Below are 19,273 nucleotides of genomic sequence, written 5' to 3'. Positions count from 1 at the left end.
TGCTACGATTGGGAGCATGTCTCTTTTTCCGTTTATTAATTACTTCCCTCCAAGATGCTGTCGATGTACGTCTCCAACAACCACCGTGACTGGGACGGCACGCTGGCCTACGTGACATTCGCGTGTAACTCCCGTCTCGACATGACACCGCAAAATATTCACACTTTTATTCTTTGCATGATCGCGACCTCACATTGCTGTTTGACAACGTGCTCCCTTCTGTGACCCGTGTTGCAACTCAGTACGCTCGTTCGTGAAGTGTTCGATCGCGCTCTATGGCTCGTCAAGTCGCTCGATCTCGTTCATTAGCTTCACAGCGTATACAGAAAGTGCGTTATGACCGGTGACATCGCAATGTTCGCCCCAGGTGCTTGGGTGCTCCTTTGGTCACCATGCCGTCGGGGTGGCCTCTCTCAGAAGCTTCTCTCTCGGCACACAGGGCCTTATGAAGTCCTACGTCAAGTTAACGACGTAAATTACGAGATTTCGCCATTAAAGTTTGATCCATCCTCAATTACGCCGCCTGTTGACATCCTGCACGTTTCGCGGCTGAAGCCATTCTTCGCTCGCAATTCTTCGCCTACCATGCGCCGAGGCGGTGCTTCAGCACCCGGTGGTCGTGTCACAGAAAGATAAAAGAAGAGGACGCTGGCTGCTGCGTGTTGTTACGGGTCAGCCATTTTTAGCTACACTGACTCTACTTGTGTATATACTGTAAATACAGTCTTTCTAGGCTCCCAACATTCCCGTAACAACAAATATTACGAAGCAGCTGCTTTACCTCGAATCCAGCAGGGTCGCGCACTGACGAGGGTGACGCTGGCCATGATGAATGTATACAGATGCAGAAGATGGTGGATAAAAATAATGCTCCCAGTATGTTCCCCGCGCGCGAAAGCGGCCAAACCTGGCCGCTAGTTAAGGCGGTGAACGCCATACGAAAGGTTTCTAACGCGAAACATGCAAAATCTCTGTGGAACGGCAGCGTCTGTCGAAAGGTGCGACAACGGGAGTGACGCGATAGTTCACTGGCGAAAATATAGGCTCCGATAAAACGTGATTGAGACGTTTCCCATAACACACAGGGGCTCGAACTAGGGCCCTCAATAAAACATCGTCTCCAAGGTGAAAGGAAACGACTGGGTGAGATGCGTCATAGCCAGTTTTTCAATCTTGTTCACGGGCGTCGGTATTATTGCGAGCGCGCAGGCGACAATGGACAATGCGCAAAACGAACTTCTCACACAATGATGTCGATGACTGTACCGGGGCATCCATGAAAGAGACGTCGTTGAAAGTGGTTAGCAGAGGGCCGTGCATTAAGAAAAATGGAGAATACTCCGTAGTGTGTTGCACGGCAGTGTTGTAAGCGAAGAAGACAACTAACAGAATGACATGCCATTTGTGTAGTCAGGTTTTATGTACATTGATATCATGTAAGATGAAAACTCTCCGCAAGGCCGTTTGTCTGAGGGTGGTAGTAGGAAGTCGCCTTATGGATGGTGTTTGGCGCATGGTGGATATCGTGGAGGAGCTTCGACAGAAAGCGCTTGTCACGGTGACACGAAAGGACATGTTGAGGCTCGGTGACGTAGAAATATGGCTGCCAAAGAAAAGGTGGCCACCTCGGCTGGGGATGCATTTGTTTCAACGTCAAGTTATCTACAGCTGTGACTATCTGTCGCTTACCGTTAGCGGATATGGGGAGCGGTCCATACAGGTCGATACCAACGACGGTGAAAGGAACTTCAGGACACGGTAAATGTGGGAGCACTCCAGCCTCAGGTGAGTTTACTAGTTTTGGTGTTGGCCCAGCGAGCGGGCAGCATGTATTTCGCTACGCTAGTCGCAAGTTTAGGCCAAGGGAAATGGCTGCGGATGCGCTCACAGCTTTTTTGTGGTAACAAAGATGACCGGCCGTGGGATCGTCGTGAAAGGTCTCCAGCATGTGAGCCCGATGGGATCGGGGGTGCGAGAGGAACCCATTGGGGTCCTTCGGGGGGAGCACATATTGGTAAAGCACGGAATCTTAGTTCTTGAATTTCTTTGATTGCCGACGGATTGCCGACGGAGGATGTTCCGCGGAGAGATTCCATAAACGAGTGGCAGTAGGAGTCACTACATCGGCAAGATGCGAACGCAGGAGGATGGTAAGATGTGAGCCAGTAGAGAGCTTCGAGCGAAGGAACGTTAGATGACACGTCCTAAGATTCGGTAATGGAAGGTGGTAAGAAAACGAAGGGTTCGAAGACGGTGATAGGAGACAGCGAGAAAGAGCATCGGCGTCCTGGAGTGTTTTTTTTTCACACTTCTAGGTGACCTGGAAGCCGTATTCTTGTAAACGAAGTATCCAACAACCAAGACGTTCCGATAAATTATTTAGCGTCGGCTACCAGCATAAGGCGTGGTGATCCGTAACGACGGTAAAGTGGCGGCCGGGCAGACAAGGTCGATTTTTGTACGGATCAAACAACGGCGAGAAACACTTGTGCAGTAATCGTATAATTTTTCTCTGCAGCTGTCAGCCTATGACTTGCGTATGCGAACACACGTTTCTAAGAATTTTCCTGACGTTGCAGAAGAACAGCACCGATAGCGTGGACACTGGCGTCACTATGTAGAAAAGCAGGCACGGTGTAGTCGCAATGACAAAGCACAGGCTCGGCCATGGGGGCACACTTGATGGCATCAAAAGCGGTTTTGAATTTTTCCGACCATTTGTCATAATGTGATGAATTGTACGGTTGGTTACTAGAGGCCTTCGGAAACACGAATCAACTAAATAACCCACAAAGTCTTCTCGAGACTCGAATCCAAAAGGCAAATTAAAGTGTCACGAAGTTTGCAGAAGACATGACAGGTTGTTTTTCACCGTGCGGATCTGAACATGTCCCATTCAATGAAGCTCAGTATTCTCATGCGTGACATCAAAGAAAAGCTCTTTGCTGGACTTGTGCCTAGCCCAGCGACAACAGTGGACGAGTAAATTATGGAGGCTGCAGTAGTCCAGCGGGTGCTACAGCAGCGCTACCACCAATATCACCACTTCACCAGCGATGCGCCTGCATCAGCCACAGTACGGGCAGCCGTCAACGGAAATTCTCACGTTCAACTGATCCAAGCGATTGTGCGCGAAAAGATTGCAAAGCAAATGCGACGTCAAAGGAGTTATCAGTCGACTCTGTCGGTGAAGTCGTGCGCCAAAAACTCCGACCTGGGTTGGCATATCCCGAACCATCTCGCAAGTCGTGCCTCGAGCTAATCGCATGCAGCAATGCAAACGCTGTTGTCTGTCACCCACTGGCTAAGATGCCAATGACACAGTAACACCAACACCCTCGTGTCACAACATGTGCCCGAAGGGACCTTCTCAGGCAGCCCCCGTTTCACAGGACTAATATATGGTGCAGCACTAACCAATGATCATTGTGCTACCGTTCTTTAGTTTTTTTCTCGTGGGGATCATTGGCAGAAAAAGTTAAGAAGCTTAAAACGCAATGGACGGACCAATATGTTTCTTTGCCACCAGTTCTTTAGATTTAGCAGAATGCTTCAAATTGATCACAATAGGTATGGACTTCTAGCGGGGATATTTTTTATTTATTTATTTTCAATACTGCCAGTCCCATCAGTGACCATAGCAGGTGGACACACAGAAATGAAAGACATGGTAATAAACGTGCACATACAAATTGCGTGTCAATAAGCCAAACAAGGAACGTAAAGGAACAAGGTAAGAATACATAAAAAAACAAATATAGATATAACGTTTCTAGGAGACATGCGCAGCAATACAGAGAATACATCATGAAAAGGACAGCAAACGGGAACAAAAATAACAATAAACACCTTTACGATAATCAGCATGGCTTACGAGAGTTCCAAAGCATATTATGTGAATAAGACTGCGTTACTGATTACTAGATGTGGATTCTAACCGTGATGTGAATTGAGATAATGGGTCTGCAGAAATGACTGACGGATCGAGGCCATTCCATTCCCTTATCACGAGGGGGAAATAAGAGTACATGAATGTGTCATTATGGCATGAATATTCTGTTAAAGCGTGTGCATGTTTATGTCTCGATGATCGTGACTGCGAAAAACATATGTATTTTGTTAGGTCAGTGTTATACTCGTTGTGAATCAAGTTAAATAAAAACTTCAGCCGTGCTTGCTTCGCCCTTGGTGAGAGCGTCGCTAAACCTGATATAGCCGCAAGGTTAGTGGATGAATCTGTGCGCTTATACTTGCTGTGAATAAACCACAGCGCTTTTCGCTGTACTTTTTCCAGTTTCGTTACGTTAGTTACTGAGTGGGGAAACCCCCAAACTGTGTTAGCGTACTCCAAAACCGGTCTAACGAAAGCAGTATACACGAGAAGCTTAGTCGACGTTGGTGTGAGGCGGAGACATCTTCGGAGATAAAATAGCTTGCGTAATGCCTTCGAGGTTACGTTGGCAATGTGCGCGTCCCATCTCAGGTCAGAAGTTAGAGTGATGCCTAAGTATTTATGCTGGTGAACTTTTGTTAGCATTGTGCCGTCAATAAAGTACGGAAAGTCGTAAGGTTGTTTTTTTCTTGTTACCGTCATGCAAACTGATTTAGTTGTGTTTATCGTCATTTGCCATTTCTTGCATCATTCATTTAGCTGGTCTAGTGAGTTCCTAAGCGAAACATGATCTTCGTAGGTAGTAATTGTTTGGTAGAGGATGCAGTCATCAGCAAACAGTTTGATGTTACGTTCAATATTTCTGGTTATGTCGTTAATGAAAATTAAAGATAACAGTGGTCCCAGCCCGGATCCTTGGGGGACGCCTGATGTGACTGGCACTGTCGCAGATTCCACATGCTGAAATAGTACGAATTGTGTCCTGTTTGTTAAGAAATCTGTTACCCACACTAAAATTCCCCATCCCCAATAAAACCTCCCACTTTTGTTAATAATTTACTGTGGCATACGCGATCAAATGCTTTCGAAAGGTCTAATAATATTATATCAGTCTGGCTACAGTTACTGATGTTAAATGCGAGGTCATGCACAACTTCCGTAACCTGCGTGACGGTTGACAATCCATGGCGGAATCCGTGCTGGTATGGCGTTAATAAGTTGTGGGTGTCAAGAAAGTTTGTTAGGTGTTTAAGGATGACACGCTCGAGCATCTTGCAAGTGGTGCTAGTAAGAGATATTGGTCGATAATTAGAGGGCAATGAGGTGTCTCCTGTTTTGTGTATTGGGATGATTTTCGCACTTTTCCAGTCGTCGGGTAAGGATGATTGGGATAGGGATTTTCGATATATGAGGCCCAAGTATCGGCTGCACCACTCTGCGTATCTCTTTAGAAAATGGTTCGGAATGTCATCTGGTCCGCATGATTTTTTAGGGTCAAGGGTGAGCAACATGTTAAGGATACCCGTGTCAGATATGATTAAAGGATCGATGCGCGGTGTTGAACTGCTACTCAAGTCTAACAGGTGGTGGTGGATATGGCGCCTCAGTTAACGTACGTGACGGAGTGGTAACTTTCTCCACCAGTAAAGACACGATCCATGGCGCTGAAGGACAACACAGACCCTTAAGTGTCGCCACCGAGGACGTCTGCAAACCGCCGCTCCCGTGAAGTCTTGTTTATGCTATTGGCGACGCGCAGAACGACGAAAAAGGCGTCGCCGAACAAAGAACTGCACTTGTGCTCCGCCAAAGTGCGGCCATGACTCACGACATTGTCAGCCTATTAGACAGCCCTGCAAAAGTGCGGCTCACAAGCTTCACGAACGAACACCTGCAGCTAAGTATAGCCGTCGCTGTAGCATAGGTTGACGAAATCGACCATGCTCAAGACTGCTTTGCATCACAAACGGATGACGTGAACACGTCGTCAAAGTTCGCCCAGGTTTGACGCCGAAAAAGAAAAGAAATCATCTGGAACTGCTTGACCCACTTAAGGTCTGCAGCTCCTCAATGCCTGGAGTATGAATTATGAAAGAACGTATGAATTCAAGGGTCTTTCTTCCGATTTCTACTCATCCCCAGCCGCGTTTTCGACGTTGATGGCAATAAACTTCTCTGGCCACAAGTGGAACACTTGCTTGGTGCAATGCGATGACGCAATGGTTTTTAGGCAATATTTGAGCAACGGCTAAGGTGGCTCCTCTCTCTTCTTCAAGACATGCGCTTTAAAGGACCCTCGTCAAAACCAGAAAAACGACACTTTAGGTTTGAAGAACTTCAGTACTTGGGTCATGTGGTCAGTCATGAAGTTGCTAGACGTGGTCCCGATAAAATTGCGGGTTCCGCAAAATGTGTAAGGCCTACGGACCAGAAGACCTTTAAACGCTAGCTGAGCCTCTGCGCCTATTACTGCAGCTTGCTTTATTCAGTTTCGTTTCTTTGATTTACTGCTTTATTTATTTATTTATTTATTCTATATATATATATATATATATATATATATATATATTGACCCCGCAGCGTCAGAGGCATTACAGGGGAGGGCGGTGTTAATATGTGTTAAATATACATCTTAAGATACATGATTACAGCCAACAAAACATTGGCAGACAAAGTAGCACAGTATAATCGCTTACACAAAATGAAAGCATTAAACAAAAATATGTAAGCTGTGGTAATTGAAAAGGTAAACATATATTACTAAGAAATATAAACTTCAACTGAGAACCACACAGAATTAAACAAAATAAGCAGAAAAATACTGATAATTGAATCAGTTTTCAAACGGAAGCAACTCAATGATAGAAGAAATCACTACAGTTGCAGGGTGTAACCGATTCCACTCACAAATCGTTTTCTGAAAGCTGTCCATACGCAAAAATTATTTTCTTTCTACGGGTAGCATGGAAGTTTCTGTCTTGATTTCCAAAGACGAACTGAGCCCCGACATTCTGCAGTCTTTGTAATCTAGCGGTGTTTCGCATAGCAGGTTGCTCGCTGTCTACGCATGCATATTCAAGGACAAATCTCAGAAATACCTTATAAAGAATTAGAAGTACGCTTAAGCTTCGCCTTTAAAATTGAAGCGCGAAGGCCTTCAAGGATCCCTGACCCTCTTATCGGGTGACAACACCCGATACCCTTCCTGACAGCTGCAGCTTATGTCACCGTAATATGTATTGGGAAAGGCTGGAGGCGAACACTACGCACGAAGGCGAGCTTTCTAGTAAAAACGCAGCCCCTTGTGTGGAACACGGATGCGCGGAGGAATCTGGAATCTGGAGGAATCCATCTGGAAGGTGTTATTATACGCAGAACCAAGCTCTGCGTATAATAGAAACTCGGAAAAGGGGCTTTGTCTTTAGGTTCCACGTAACAGAATAATATTTTCTCATATATTCAAATTATAATCCTACCCTATCACGTCTATAGGTTGTGGATAAGTCACAGTTTACGATGTTTCCAACGCATTTCACTTTGAAAAGTTCGATTAGTAGAGTAACGCCTCTGCGCCACGCGGAGGGCCTGCGTGGTTCAGTATGTGTGGTTGGGAATTATTTTTCGCCCGCGAGAGGGCCGGCGGCGCCGGCGGATGCGCACCGTAGGCGTCGACACCGGATTTTCACGACACCGGGTCCTTGACGTTATCGCGTTAAAAAATCCGAAGAGGCTTAAACACTATTTATGAGTTCTGAATGCAAAAGCATTAACGTCTGATTGAATACCTCTGAGCGGTCCCTTGAGTTATGGACTCCTCGCCGGCGAGCGAGCGTATTGAGACGCTTGTCCAGTGCGTTCTAGATAAAGGCATATGTGCACTGCTAGCGAAGATTCCGTTGGAGCCCACATGTCAACAAACTGGCGGCGCGGGGAACAGTCGCCATCTAACCAGCTATGACCGCTGGATACATGACAACAGATTCCACAAAACACTGCTTCAGTTTATACACAACACAGGCCTCACAGCACACATATAATACACATATACGCAACAAGAATTATGCCTTAAGGGCAGGTCTTTATCGCAATAAAAAAAAAAACCTCGCGATCTGTGTGTCGGGGGTAGTGTTAAAAAAAATAAAGGGAAAACAGCAATGTTACACCCGGAAACGGAGGTGACGTCGAGATGTTATGTTGTTTGGCGCGAAGGTCTGAATTTTTTTAGCGTTCGACATTTTGACCGTTACGCAAGCAGCTATTTTTCTTCTGAGGCTGAGGCGAGCTTGTGACTTGCCTAAGCTGACGCGCCAGCACGTCATTAAACTATAGTAGGGGCGTATGTCGGAAGGTGAACATGGGTTGTTATTGATGGCAATTGATCCTGCTGGTTGCTTAGGAAGGTAAGATAATATAATGAAAATAATTGACAGTGCCACAGAGCTTTCAAAAGCAACTTCGCTTTCATTAGTCTAGAATAGTGAAGCCAATATATACGACAAAAAATGTTAGACTACACGGAAAGGAAAATGGACAGAACACAGACGTAATATATAACAGCATATGCGCGGCCTTTTCGCAGAATCATCCACGATTCCGTGCGGCACCTAGTATTCCTATCCAACGTTTATCAGACAAGGTCACATCACCTACATTATCATATATAAAACGTTCTACGTGCTAATTTTGTTGACTATAGAACACTCAGAGCCTGTGTAACGGAGAGCGAACGAATATAACGCGACGTTTCTACGCGGAGAGCTCCCCCTTTATGGTTAAAACGAGACACTGCGTGTCGAATGCTGCAGCGTGAACTTGTACAAGAACAAGAAGGCTGCACTCACGCATTGCGCCCGTAAATTACATGCGCTACGTTAGGCAAAATTTGAAGTGAAGCGCACGCCACACTTTTAACAAACACGCAAGGAAATAAAGAAAGTCGCACGAAACCGCCGCGTTCAAGTGAGCACCGCCATTCCACAGGATATAATAGCTGGGTTGCACAGGTAAGCTAATTACTTGCCTCAGAATTACTGGTAGGTCTGGGTCACTAGAGACGAACTAATAAATTGTAAACCGAAAAAAAATATTTCTTATCTTAGACAGCCAAAATATTTGAAACGAAATATTTGCTCGTATGACAGTATTCGGATTAAACATTTTTGAACATCCTTCTTACACACGTTTCCAAGTTTCCGTGTTTCTCCCACGTTGCCAAGTCGCGCTTCAATCGTGTACCACTCACTCATATCTCTGGCAATTGGTTTTGACACGCTTTCTGTTCTATGCATCGCGACCTGTTTATATTGGCCTTGTCCTAGATTGCACGAGACCGGCACACTTCGATCGGTGATATCATGTTACCTTGCTCGACTGCCATGGAATTTAATAACGATGCTCCCGAGTAAGCCGCGAGGGTTTCGACGTCGCCGGTTTGGTTACGCCGGGCTTGGCAAGGAATCTTTTGGTCCAAGTAGCGTAATGTCATAAGGTATAGTGCACAGGCCTGCTAACCAGGCTGGCGCTGGTTGAGCCCAGCGAGGTCACTTAAGAAATCGTTGCTGAGACGCGGTCTTGTTCGAAACACCCTCAACATGCGCCTCAGACCGTACAAGTTGTGCGCATGAAGCCGTATCTTTCCTGGAGACGTGGACACCCTCTAGTTGGGCATCCGTTATTTGGTGAGCATCGGCACTATTCATATCCAGTAGTTTCGTACATGGCTCCTTCGGCAATCCATTTAGCTTCGTCGCATCCCTTAGTGCAACAATTTTGCTGCGCTTTCCAGCATAACAAATCAAGAAGCACATAACGTTTTCGAGTGCTTCATTTTACAACAAGAAGCCACAGCTTCTCTACAAAAATTCAACGTCTCGTCCCTCACAAACAAAAACAGCAGCGATCATTTGTCTATTTGAGTAAGGAACTGCAGATGAGTCTTTCAATGGAGAGATGCACAACCAATGCAATACAAGCGTACCTCAATACTATTGCCCCGCAGTACGTCGGAATACATCTACTTACCACAGGTAGTGACCGCGGATCCGGATCATGAGACTGAAATAATCAGAAGAATAAAAATGGGATGTGGTGCGTTTGGCAGGCATTCTCACATCATGAACACCAGGGTGCCATTAGCCCTAAAGAGAAAAGTGTATAACTGCTGTGTTTTACCAGTACTTGCATACGGCGCAGAAACCTGGAGGCTTACGAAAAGGGCTATACGTAAATTGAGGACGACGCAACGAGCTCCGGAAACGACAATTATGGGAGTAACGTTAATGGGGATAAGAAGATAGCAGGTTGGGTCAGGGAACAAACGCGAGTTAATGACATCTTAGTTGACATCATGAAAAAGAAGTGGGCATGGGCAGGACATATATTGAGGAGAGAAGATAACCGATAGTCATTAAGGGTTACGGAGTAGATTCCAAGAGAAGGGAAGCGTAGCAGGGGGCGGCAGAAAATTAGATGTGCGGATGAGACTAAGAAGTTTGCAGGGACAACATGACCACAATTAGCACATGACCGGGGTAATTGGAGAAGTATGGGAGAGGTCTTTGCCCTGCAGTCGGCGTAGCCAAGATGATTATGATGGTGGTGGTGGTGGTGGTGGTGGTGGTGGTGGTGGTGTGCTGATATTCTTTCAGTAGCGAAGTATGCAAAGCAACGGAAACAGTGTCACGTGTTCCAAAACCAGGTGCTCAATTCTTGCACAGAAAACACAAAAAGCATCCGATCCTCTGGTCTCACGTTCTCGTCGGTAAAAGAGTTCACACACCGCAACATAGACAAATCTTATTCTGGATATCTGAATCTAGGCGCGAAGCCTATAGCTGAGGAATTAGCGGGAAACAAATTTTGTTCTTAGTGACAAAAAAGTATTGCAGGAGATCAATCTGAATGTTTCTTTTGACTCTTTGCAGTTTTTGAATACGACAGAACCTATATGGACATACAACACAACCGCAGCCAGAAGACGTTTCTGCGAAGTGGTCGTCATGTACAATTTGACCGACGAACTGATTCTTTTCAACCGGTCCCATTTTAGAAGAAAAAAGAAGTACGATCTTTCCATTTACAACATCAAATTTTGCCCTAAATTTATTTATTATGTTTTTTTCCCAATCGTAGGACTGTGATTACGAAAGAAATGATGGGAAAGTTTAGTGAAGAATTCAACGACGAGATGTCCGTCGGCTTCAAAGGTATCGCTATATTCATATGTCGCATCGCACGCGAAATGCAAAGGTTGTGGGTTCGGTTCCCACCCTCGTTAAGCTGTTTTTTTCATCCACTGTAATTCGCATTAATTTATCGTTTGTTTATTTCATTTATTAAGCACAAGTAATTTCCCCTATGTTGTCCTTGGTGTCAGGGTTTGTTGCCTTCTTATGATATATATATATATATATATATATATATATATATATATATATATATATATATATATATATATTGAAAGAGAGACAGGGTGCTCTTTAGAAAATAAAGACATATTATTTAAAAAAATGTAAAGGCACTGCGAACGTGGTATTTTTTTCAGACAAGTTCTAGGCTAGGCTGACATACTTTGCAGCTAACAGCATGAGCTTCAGAACCCCAATCAACAATGATTAATAACTGCCTCGTTATTAGTGTCTTCTAGGCAGTTCTTTAAATGACTAAATTGAATGCAGCCACACTTTAACGCACCCGAATTTTGTTTTTAATCTTGAAAGTAGCCCCTAATTTCAGATATTTATCTTGCAATTGCAGCGCCAAATCCAGGCAATATCGAAACCAAGCGCCGCGGGAGCGCAGTAAAAGCGGCCGCGATTCCGTACTTGCACGCCGTGACGAAAAGCGCGAGCAACGTTGAAATCAAACGTCTCAGCCAGTCGCCGCAGGTGTTGATAGGGCACGCTTTGCCTGGGAGGCACGCGCGGCTGTGTATCGGGTCAGGATTTGCCCCGGCATACTATCACTGAAACTTTATCTGTGGCCTAATTAGGGGGCGGTGCCGTCTGGCGCACAGCGAGACGCACAGTGCCGAATAAGGCTCATGGATATGTGGAAAGGTGTAATGGTTCCAGTACTTACCTTTGGAAACGAGGTCGTTTGCTTCAAATCAGGGGTACAACCAGGGCTCGATAGCAACCGAACGTCAGTGTGACGCCTCGAATCGGGCGCTCACGGGAAGACTACAAATGTAGCTGTGCAGGGTGATATGGGCCGGACAAGCTTCGAACTGAGGAAGGCTCACAGTAAAATTCATTATGGAGAACGACTGAGGAATATCGAAGAAAGTAAATGCGCTGCGAGAGTGTTGAAGTATCTGTACATGAAAAACATTGATTCACAGTGGCGGAAATGAACTACGAAGCTTACCAGCATGTATGCGGCCGATAGGGTGAGCAACACAGCGACAAAGAACGTCAAGCGGAAAGTCAGAGAGGCTGAAATTGTCTCATGGGTTGCGACCATGGAAGAGAAACCTGCCAAGAGTAACAACTTAAGAGGGGAAAAAAACGAAATCAGGAAAGAAGCAATTTGTGAAAACTCAAAGGGAAGCTCATTACTTTTCGAAGCGAGATCGGGATGCCTTAGAACACGCACCTATAAAGTGAGATATAAGAAGGAACAAGAAGCATGTGCTTGCTGCGGTAAAACTAGGGAAACAATGGAGCATGTTGTATTAGAATGTGCAGATTTTATTATTATGTTAATATTAGAATGGGCCACTGCCCTGCAGTCGATTCAGGAATCACTGGGGCCCTTGAATTCCTTAGGTTCAGCGAGAGCAGGGGTAAAGTAAATGATGTCCGCAGTAGAGATTAGTGGAAATCGATTGGAAGATTGGTGGAACAAAATTAGGGAAACGACAGACAACGGAGGCGTACAAAAACAAAGTTCACAGTAGGGGTTCAGAAACTTTGGTTGTGGGAATTCATCGTGGGTCTTTTTTCCTTTTTTAACGCAGGTTTAGGTTTATAACAATAACATAACGAGAGCTTGGTGGCACAAACCACCAAGCTCCAAGTTCCAAGGAGGACGCTCATGCCATCCATCCATCCATCTAGCGGGATGCACAGTCTCAAATTGCCTCAATTGAGCTTTGAAACTAGATTATGAATGTCTCGAATTATGTGCAATTTTCAAGATGTATAAGAAGGTAGGAGTACGTTAAAAGTTCACTGGCTTTAAATTTCTCATTTAGACAACAAGACACAGGCACCAATAACGAGGTGAATTAAATAATTTTTGGTGTTTAGAGTACTCAAACAAACGCTTTTCACGGCAAAGTATGCCAAGTCGCCTAAAAATTCCTGTGCAAGAAACCCTGCGTTCACTTCACTCATTACGTTTTTATTAAAAAAACATATGGACGAAAAAGGACGCTGTAAATTATTACGTATACTATGTATATTTCACACACGTGTCAATTTGTCACATGTAATGACCTCATCACCAGAAAGAATGTCATGTAAAAATGCCCTGTAAAACATTTGAAATGCATGCTGCGCTTCTTAAGCCACTTTCACCAGTCATTGTACCATGTTTTTTTTCAGATGTCGTACTTATTACGCTGGAGCAATTGTTTTATGTTAACAAAAATGGCACCTGCGGAATTTTTATGGTTATCCCAGAATATAACGGTGAGTTCGCTTGTGTTCGACCTTTTTATCGTTCTCAATATCTCTGGCGTCTTCTTGTTAATGCCGTTATTCGGTCGCCGTCTGTACGTCTTCGCCAAGCCTTGACGACGACGACGAGTCACTGCCTCGTCGTTATCATGCTTTAGTCACCAATGCGTCTTAGTCACTGCGTCGTTGCAATGCCTTCGTCATTATGCCTCCGTTACCATAATGTCGTCTTTATTGCTCCTTGCTTCCCGTCACCGCTATTTCTTCATGAAGACATGGCCATCTTGGGTGCGATCCGCGGGATTCGCGTGTCATTGTCATTCCGTTGCCACTTTGCCGTCGTGGCCATGCAGCCGTCGTTTGTCGTCAGGCCATCGTGAAAATTCCGTCTTCGTTGTTTTGCCGCCATCATTACGTCTTCGTCACTTCGTCGTTCGTCACGCAGCCGACATCATTCTGTCACCATCGATCCGGCATTGTCCCGTGGTCTTCGTCATTCCATCGTCGTTCCGCCATCGTTTTCAGGCCATCGTGGTTATCCTGTCGTCGTCATGCCAAAATGATCATTCTATTGTCATGATCTTGTCGTGACGCCGTTGCCTTCATACCGTTCTCGCCGTAATTCTATAGTCGTTCCTACGTTGCTATACATTCGATGCGCATGTTTAGGTGCCACGAGTTTGGTTTGAGCGATGTATAGCCCCATGAATATGTGTGAAACTCGGTTTGGCATTGTATACTTACACACGGTCGGTAAAGTGAAGCAAATGCCCTCGCAAAACACCACCCAAGGCTATGCTTAAACCAGTTTTAGAGCGCTTAGAATCAATATATCTTTTTTTTTAACCTTCAGAGCCCGTTTCGTCTATTGCAATAGAAATTAAATGGGCACTCGAAGTGAGTTCGCGTCCCTCGCGCCGCCGTCTCCGTCATACTGTCACGGTCGATGATTCATGCGTGCCCGCGCATGGAGAGTTAGGTTTTCAGAGTAGCGCTAGATTGCGTGCGTTCCGCTGTAAAATAATGACAGCAGTGTCCTGCCCTGCGCTGTTGGCCTGAACGTTGTGCCCACAAGCTCTAGCGTCTCTGCTTTGCAGCTGGACTTCAGGGCTCGGGAAAGATACTGTGCAATTGTATCATGGTACGATGCAAGATACACGGGCACCAAGTATTTGAGATACAGATACAAGATGCTGCCGCAGTTATTGAATCCGATAGGACACTTTCCATTCGAATCCTAAGATGCCGCGATAGATTCGTAAATTTCTCATTATAACGTTACATAGTGTGGCAGCAGAGGCACATACACAATAATGTTTGCGCTGAAATTTCTTAACCAACGACCTACCTTTTTTTTTTCATTTGGGTGAAATGTCTGTAAGTATCTCAACACTTTTGTCCTTCTTGCTCGGTGTATAATATTTTCATTCCGAAACAAATTATTGAGGTTACTTTAGCTGCTTGAAATGAAAGCCCTTTATACGCTGAGCTATCAGCGGTTTTCGCTTGTCGTTTTTGTGAGGGATGGGAGTCACGGCTCCGCTTGCCGACCAGCTAGCGGGTCGCCATCACATTTTAAGAACGTCAGTAAGAAGCCTCTGCGCCATGGCGCAAATATCGCTGTCAAGTTTTACCTTGTCCGGAAATGTATTACCGTCTACGCGAGACCGTATCACCGGACAGGTGTACAGCAGCAACGACGCTGGTAGCGAGATTTTTCGTGACGCATTGTGTATACAAGAGCACATAAGGCTTCAATGACATTTCATATTCTACTTAACTGCTGGTGTAGAGCGTTTGTTAGTTACATATTCATTAACGTGCAATTATTTTATTATATATACATAAATATATATATACGCTTTTCTGAGCAGTTCTATGCTCTCTCTACCTCTCCCACGTGACCAGCGTGCCAAACTTCGCATGCCTTCGCTTTTTTTCCACTTCAGCAATCGTATAGCTACGCATTAAGAAGACACAAGAGAGATAAGGAAGAACAAACATAACAAAAAGAATGAAGAGGTATCGAGAGTGAACACGGCATCACACACAGTGCCGGCGCTTTCAAGAAGTACAGTTGTTCTTTTGCGGCAATGTGCATCAATTAATGCCTAGGCAACGTTCCCAGCATATCTTTCTCCGAGAGTGGCCTGCTGGCGAAGCCGATAATACCAGCTCACAGAGCAAAGTGCTGAGTGTGGAAGTGGCAGAGAGCGTGCTCCATGCTGTCTCGTCACCCACCGAAAATTTCTTGTCGCTCTGCTGGCCATTCCTAGAATATTGTATATGTGACGCCCAGCCATTTGCAACACACTGCTGCGACATTGTTTTGCGCTGGGAGAGCCCAGATGAGAGAGGGGGCTGCTATGTAGATAAAGACACAATATTTTCTGCAGCAAATTAGGAACGAATGCATGAATGACTACATTTATTGAGAAAAAGGAGGAGCAAACATTGGTGGCAGCACTTCTCAGCAGATTGGGAAAGGAGCGGGGGACAAAAAGAGGAAAAGCTCGAGTTCGGGTGGCGGGAGAAGTCACAGTTTAGGGACAAGAGGCCAGTTTTCCAAGCATTCTCCTCCATCAAAGATGATGGAGGCATAATGCTTGGAAAAGTGCGGACTCTTTATACGAAGTGTCTATCGACTGCAAGGGTCCCAGAAAACTGGAAGAACGCAAACATTATACTAATCCACAAAAAGGGAGACGTTCAATATTTGAAAAATTATAGGCCCATTAGCTTACTTCCAGTATTATATAAAATATTTACCAAAATAATCTCCAATAGAATAAGCGATACACTGGACTTAAGTCAACCAAGGGCACAGGCTGGCTTCAGGAAGCGATACTCTACAATGGATCACATCCATGTCATTAATCAGGTTATCGAGACATCCGCAGAGTACAATAAGCCTCTCTATATGGCTCTCATAGATTACGAAAAGGCATTTCATTCAGTAGAGATACCAGCAGTCATAGCGGTATTACGTAATTAAGGAGTACAGAACGCTTACGTAAATACCTTGGAAAATATCTACAGAGGTGCTACAGCTACCCTAGTTCTACACAAGAAAAGCAGAAAGATACCTATAAAGAAAGGGGTCAGACAGGCAGACACAATCTCTCCAACGCTATTCACTTCGTGCTTGGAAGAACTATTCAAGCTACTTAACTGGGAAGGCTTAAGAGCAAAGCTCGACGGCGAATATCTCAGCTACCTTCGGTTTGCCGATGAGATTGTTCTATTCAGCAACAATGCAGACGAGTTACAACAAATGTTTGAGGACCTCAACAGAGAGAGTGTAAGAGTGGGGTTGAGGATTAATATGCAGAAGACAAAGATAATGGTTAATAACCGGGCAAGGGAACGAGAGTTCAAGATCGCCAGTCAGCCTCTAGAGTCTGTGCAGGAGTACGTTTACCTAGGTCAATTAATCACAGAGAACCCTGATCATGGGAAGGAAATTCATAGAAGAATAAAAGTGGGTTGGATCGCATACGGCAGACATCGTCAGCTCCTGACTGGATCATTGAAAAGGGAGATGCGCAATCACTGCAATTTACCAGGGCTGACATATGGGGCAGAGAGTTGGAGACTGACAAGGAAGCTTGAGAACTAGTTAAGGACCGCGAAAAGAGCGATGGAAGGAAGATTGCTAGACATGACGTTAAGAGACAGAAAGAGAGCGGTTTTAATCAGAGAGCAAACGGGTATAGCCGATATTCCAATTGACATTAGGAGAAAATAAATGGAGCTGGGCAGGTAATGTAATGCGCCGGTTAGATAACTGTTGCACCATTAGGGTTACAGAATGGGTATCAAGAGAAGGGAACGCAGTCGATGACCGCAGAAGACAGGGTGGCGCGATGAAATTAGGAAATTCGCGGGCGCTAGTCGGAATCGGCTGTCGCAGGACAGGAGTAATTGGGGATCGCAGGGAGAGACTTTCGTCCTGCAGTGGACATAAAACAGGTTGTTGTTGTTGTTGTTGTTGTTGTTGTTATTGTTGTTGTTGTTGATGATGATGATGATGATGATAATGATGATTATGATGGTGATGATGATGAATATAAACGAGAGTTGGTGAAACCGGCTGAATTCCAGTGTAGATGTGTGACGTGGCGAGCAAATGATTCGAGTCACCGCCCAGCATGCGTCCTTCAAGCACCCGCTGTTCTTGGCAATAAACGTATCCTGAATAGCAATATTCGCAATTACTTATTCATCGGCCATACCTCGTCCCGTATTCCCCAGTGCCAGGCTCTGTGGATTACAACAGCGCTGTCGCGACAACTTACGACCATACCTGACCCTTTCGGTTACAGTTGCCATACTCGTGACTCTAGCTATTGCGGGAATACTATGAACATGGGTTTACTGCACAAGTTAGGGAATAGAGTTCCCAGTCTTACATAAGCGCTACGTAAGCACCTTTGCGGGACGTTAAGGTGCGTGTCCCTTCAAGACAGAGTTTATAGTACATGAACTCAAACATCGGAACGATTTAGATGAAAGGGCGCAATCGTTGAGCTCGTTCCAAACATATCCAAGCCAACACAATCTATTAGCAACCCTTCTGTCATTTCTATGCAAGAAGGTTATATACTGAAACATCTTCAGTGGCAGTCCCAGCAGCCGCCGCCGCCGCCGCCTAGGGGTGCGATTGAGGTCGCCGGTAGCCATATTAAATGAAAAAGAGCACGCGCCTGCAGCGTAGGTTCCGCGGTATACGCTCAGCGCTCCCTGCGTTTGCGGTATCGCTATGAAAGATCAAGTTAAACCACTCTAAGAAGTATATCAGTTCGCGGATGTGTGTTGCTGGCGTCGAAAAAAAAATACTCCTCCGTCGACTGATTGCCGCAGGCTTCGAGAGCGGTATCGGTGCGAGGCTACGCTAATCGCACTTGCTCCCTTGTTCAAATGATGAACGGTCTTTCCATACAAACTAAGCTTGCGTGATGTGAGTGCTTACTGAACATTCACCGCTGTTTACCTACCGACTGACGTGAAAGATATGAGATATCTTGCATAAAGTCTGAATACACTTCCCATTCGTCGACGGTTAACTAAAAGGTGCCACCATTACTTCATGTTTCGTGAGTGTTGTCACCTGGTTGTGGACATGTGAAAAACTGCACTGAATATTTCCTATGTACTGCAGATAGATCTGGAACGGCATCCACGCAAGTGGAGGTCTTCCTTAAATCGCAATATTATATTACCACATTTAGGCGAGTATAAGCGGTGATATATTTCGAGGTTTCTGGCCTCAGAACGCGCCACGCCGTTTATTTGGATTTATAACGGAAATATAACGTGGCTTTCGCTTCTTTTTTTCTTATTGTCGTCTGCTTTCGATGTAATATGAATGATTTTTCACTGCCAATGACGTCGCCTAAAGCGCAAGTAAAAAAAAATTGCTTCTTTCGAATCTTTCAATGCAGTTCGCACTTTTCTTCTATAGCGAAAAGGGCTGCCTTACGGCATAGGAAAAAATGAAAAAGGATTGATAAAGACCAATGCAATCAGGCAGGAGGCCCAACGAGACTCGCTGCACGACACAGCTTGCAATATAGATTCCGTGTCTGCCATGTTTTGCACAGTTTCTGCTCTAGTAAAGAATGAATCGGCGAACAAGTGTAACATCGCCAACATTACGTAGGAAAACCTGGCGAGGAAGTTGGGACAGAGCGCATTGACAGTTTGTGCATTTGGTGCATGTTGGAATTCAGACAACAAAGTTGAGCAAAATGATGGT

The 19,273-nt window shown here is 45.1% G+C and overlaps 1 protein-coding gene across 1 annotated transcript in view; it reads left to right on the top strand.

Moving 5' to 3' along the window:
• LOC142587571 (uncharacterized) overlaps positions 1 to 19,273 on the top strand; it is a 30,337-nt gene that overhangs the window by 4,399 nt on the left and 6,665 nt on the right. The window contains exons 2-4 of the mRNA XM_075698680.1: positions 10,816 to 10,952; positions 11,024 to 11,097; positions 13,441 to 13,527. Coding sequence (XP_075554795.1) covers positions 10,816 to 10,952; positions 11,024 to 11,097; positions 13,441 to 13,527 — 298 coding nt within the window. The remainder of the gene's footprint in view (positions 1 to 10,815; positions 10,953 to 11,023; positions 11,098 to 13,440; positions 13,528 to 19,273) is intronic.

Source organism: Dermacentor variabilis, chromosome 7 (genome assembly GCF_050947875.1).
Source record: "Dermacentor variabilis isolate Ectoservices chromosome 7, ASM5094787v1, whole genome shotgun sequence".
Classification (NCBI taxonomy): domain Eukaryota; kingdom Metazoa; phylum Arthropoda; class Arachnida; order Ixodida; family Ixodidae; genus Dermacentor; species Dermacentor variabilis.
This window is presented reverse-complemented; position numbering and strand designations above follow the sequence as displayed.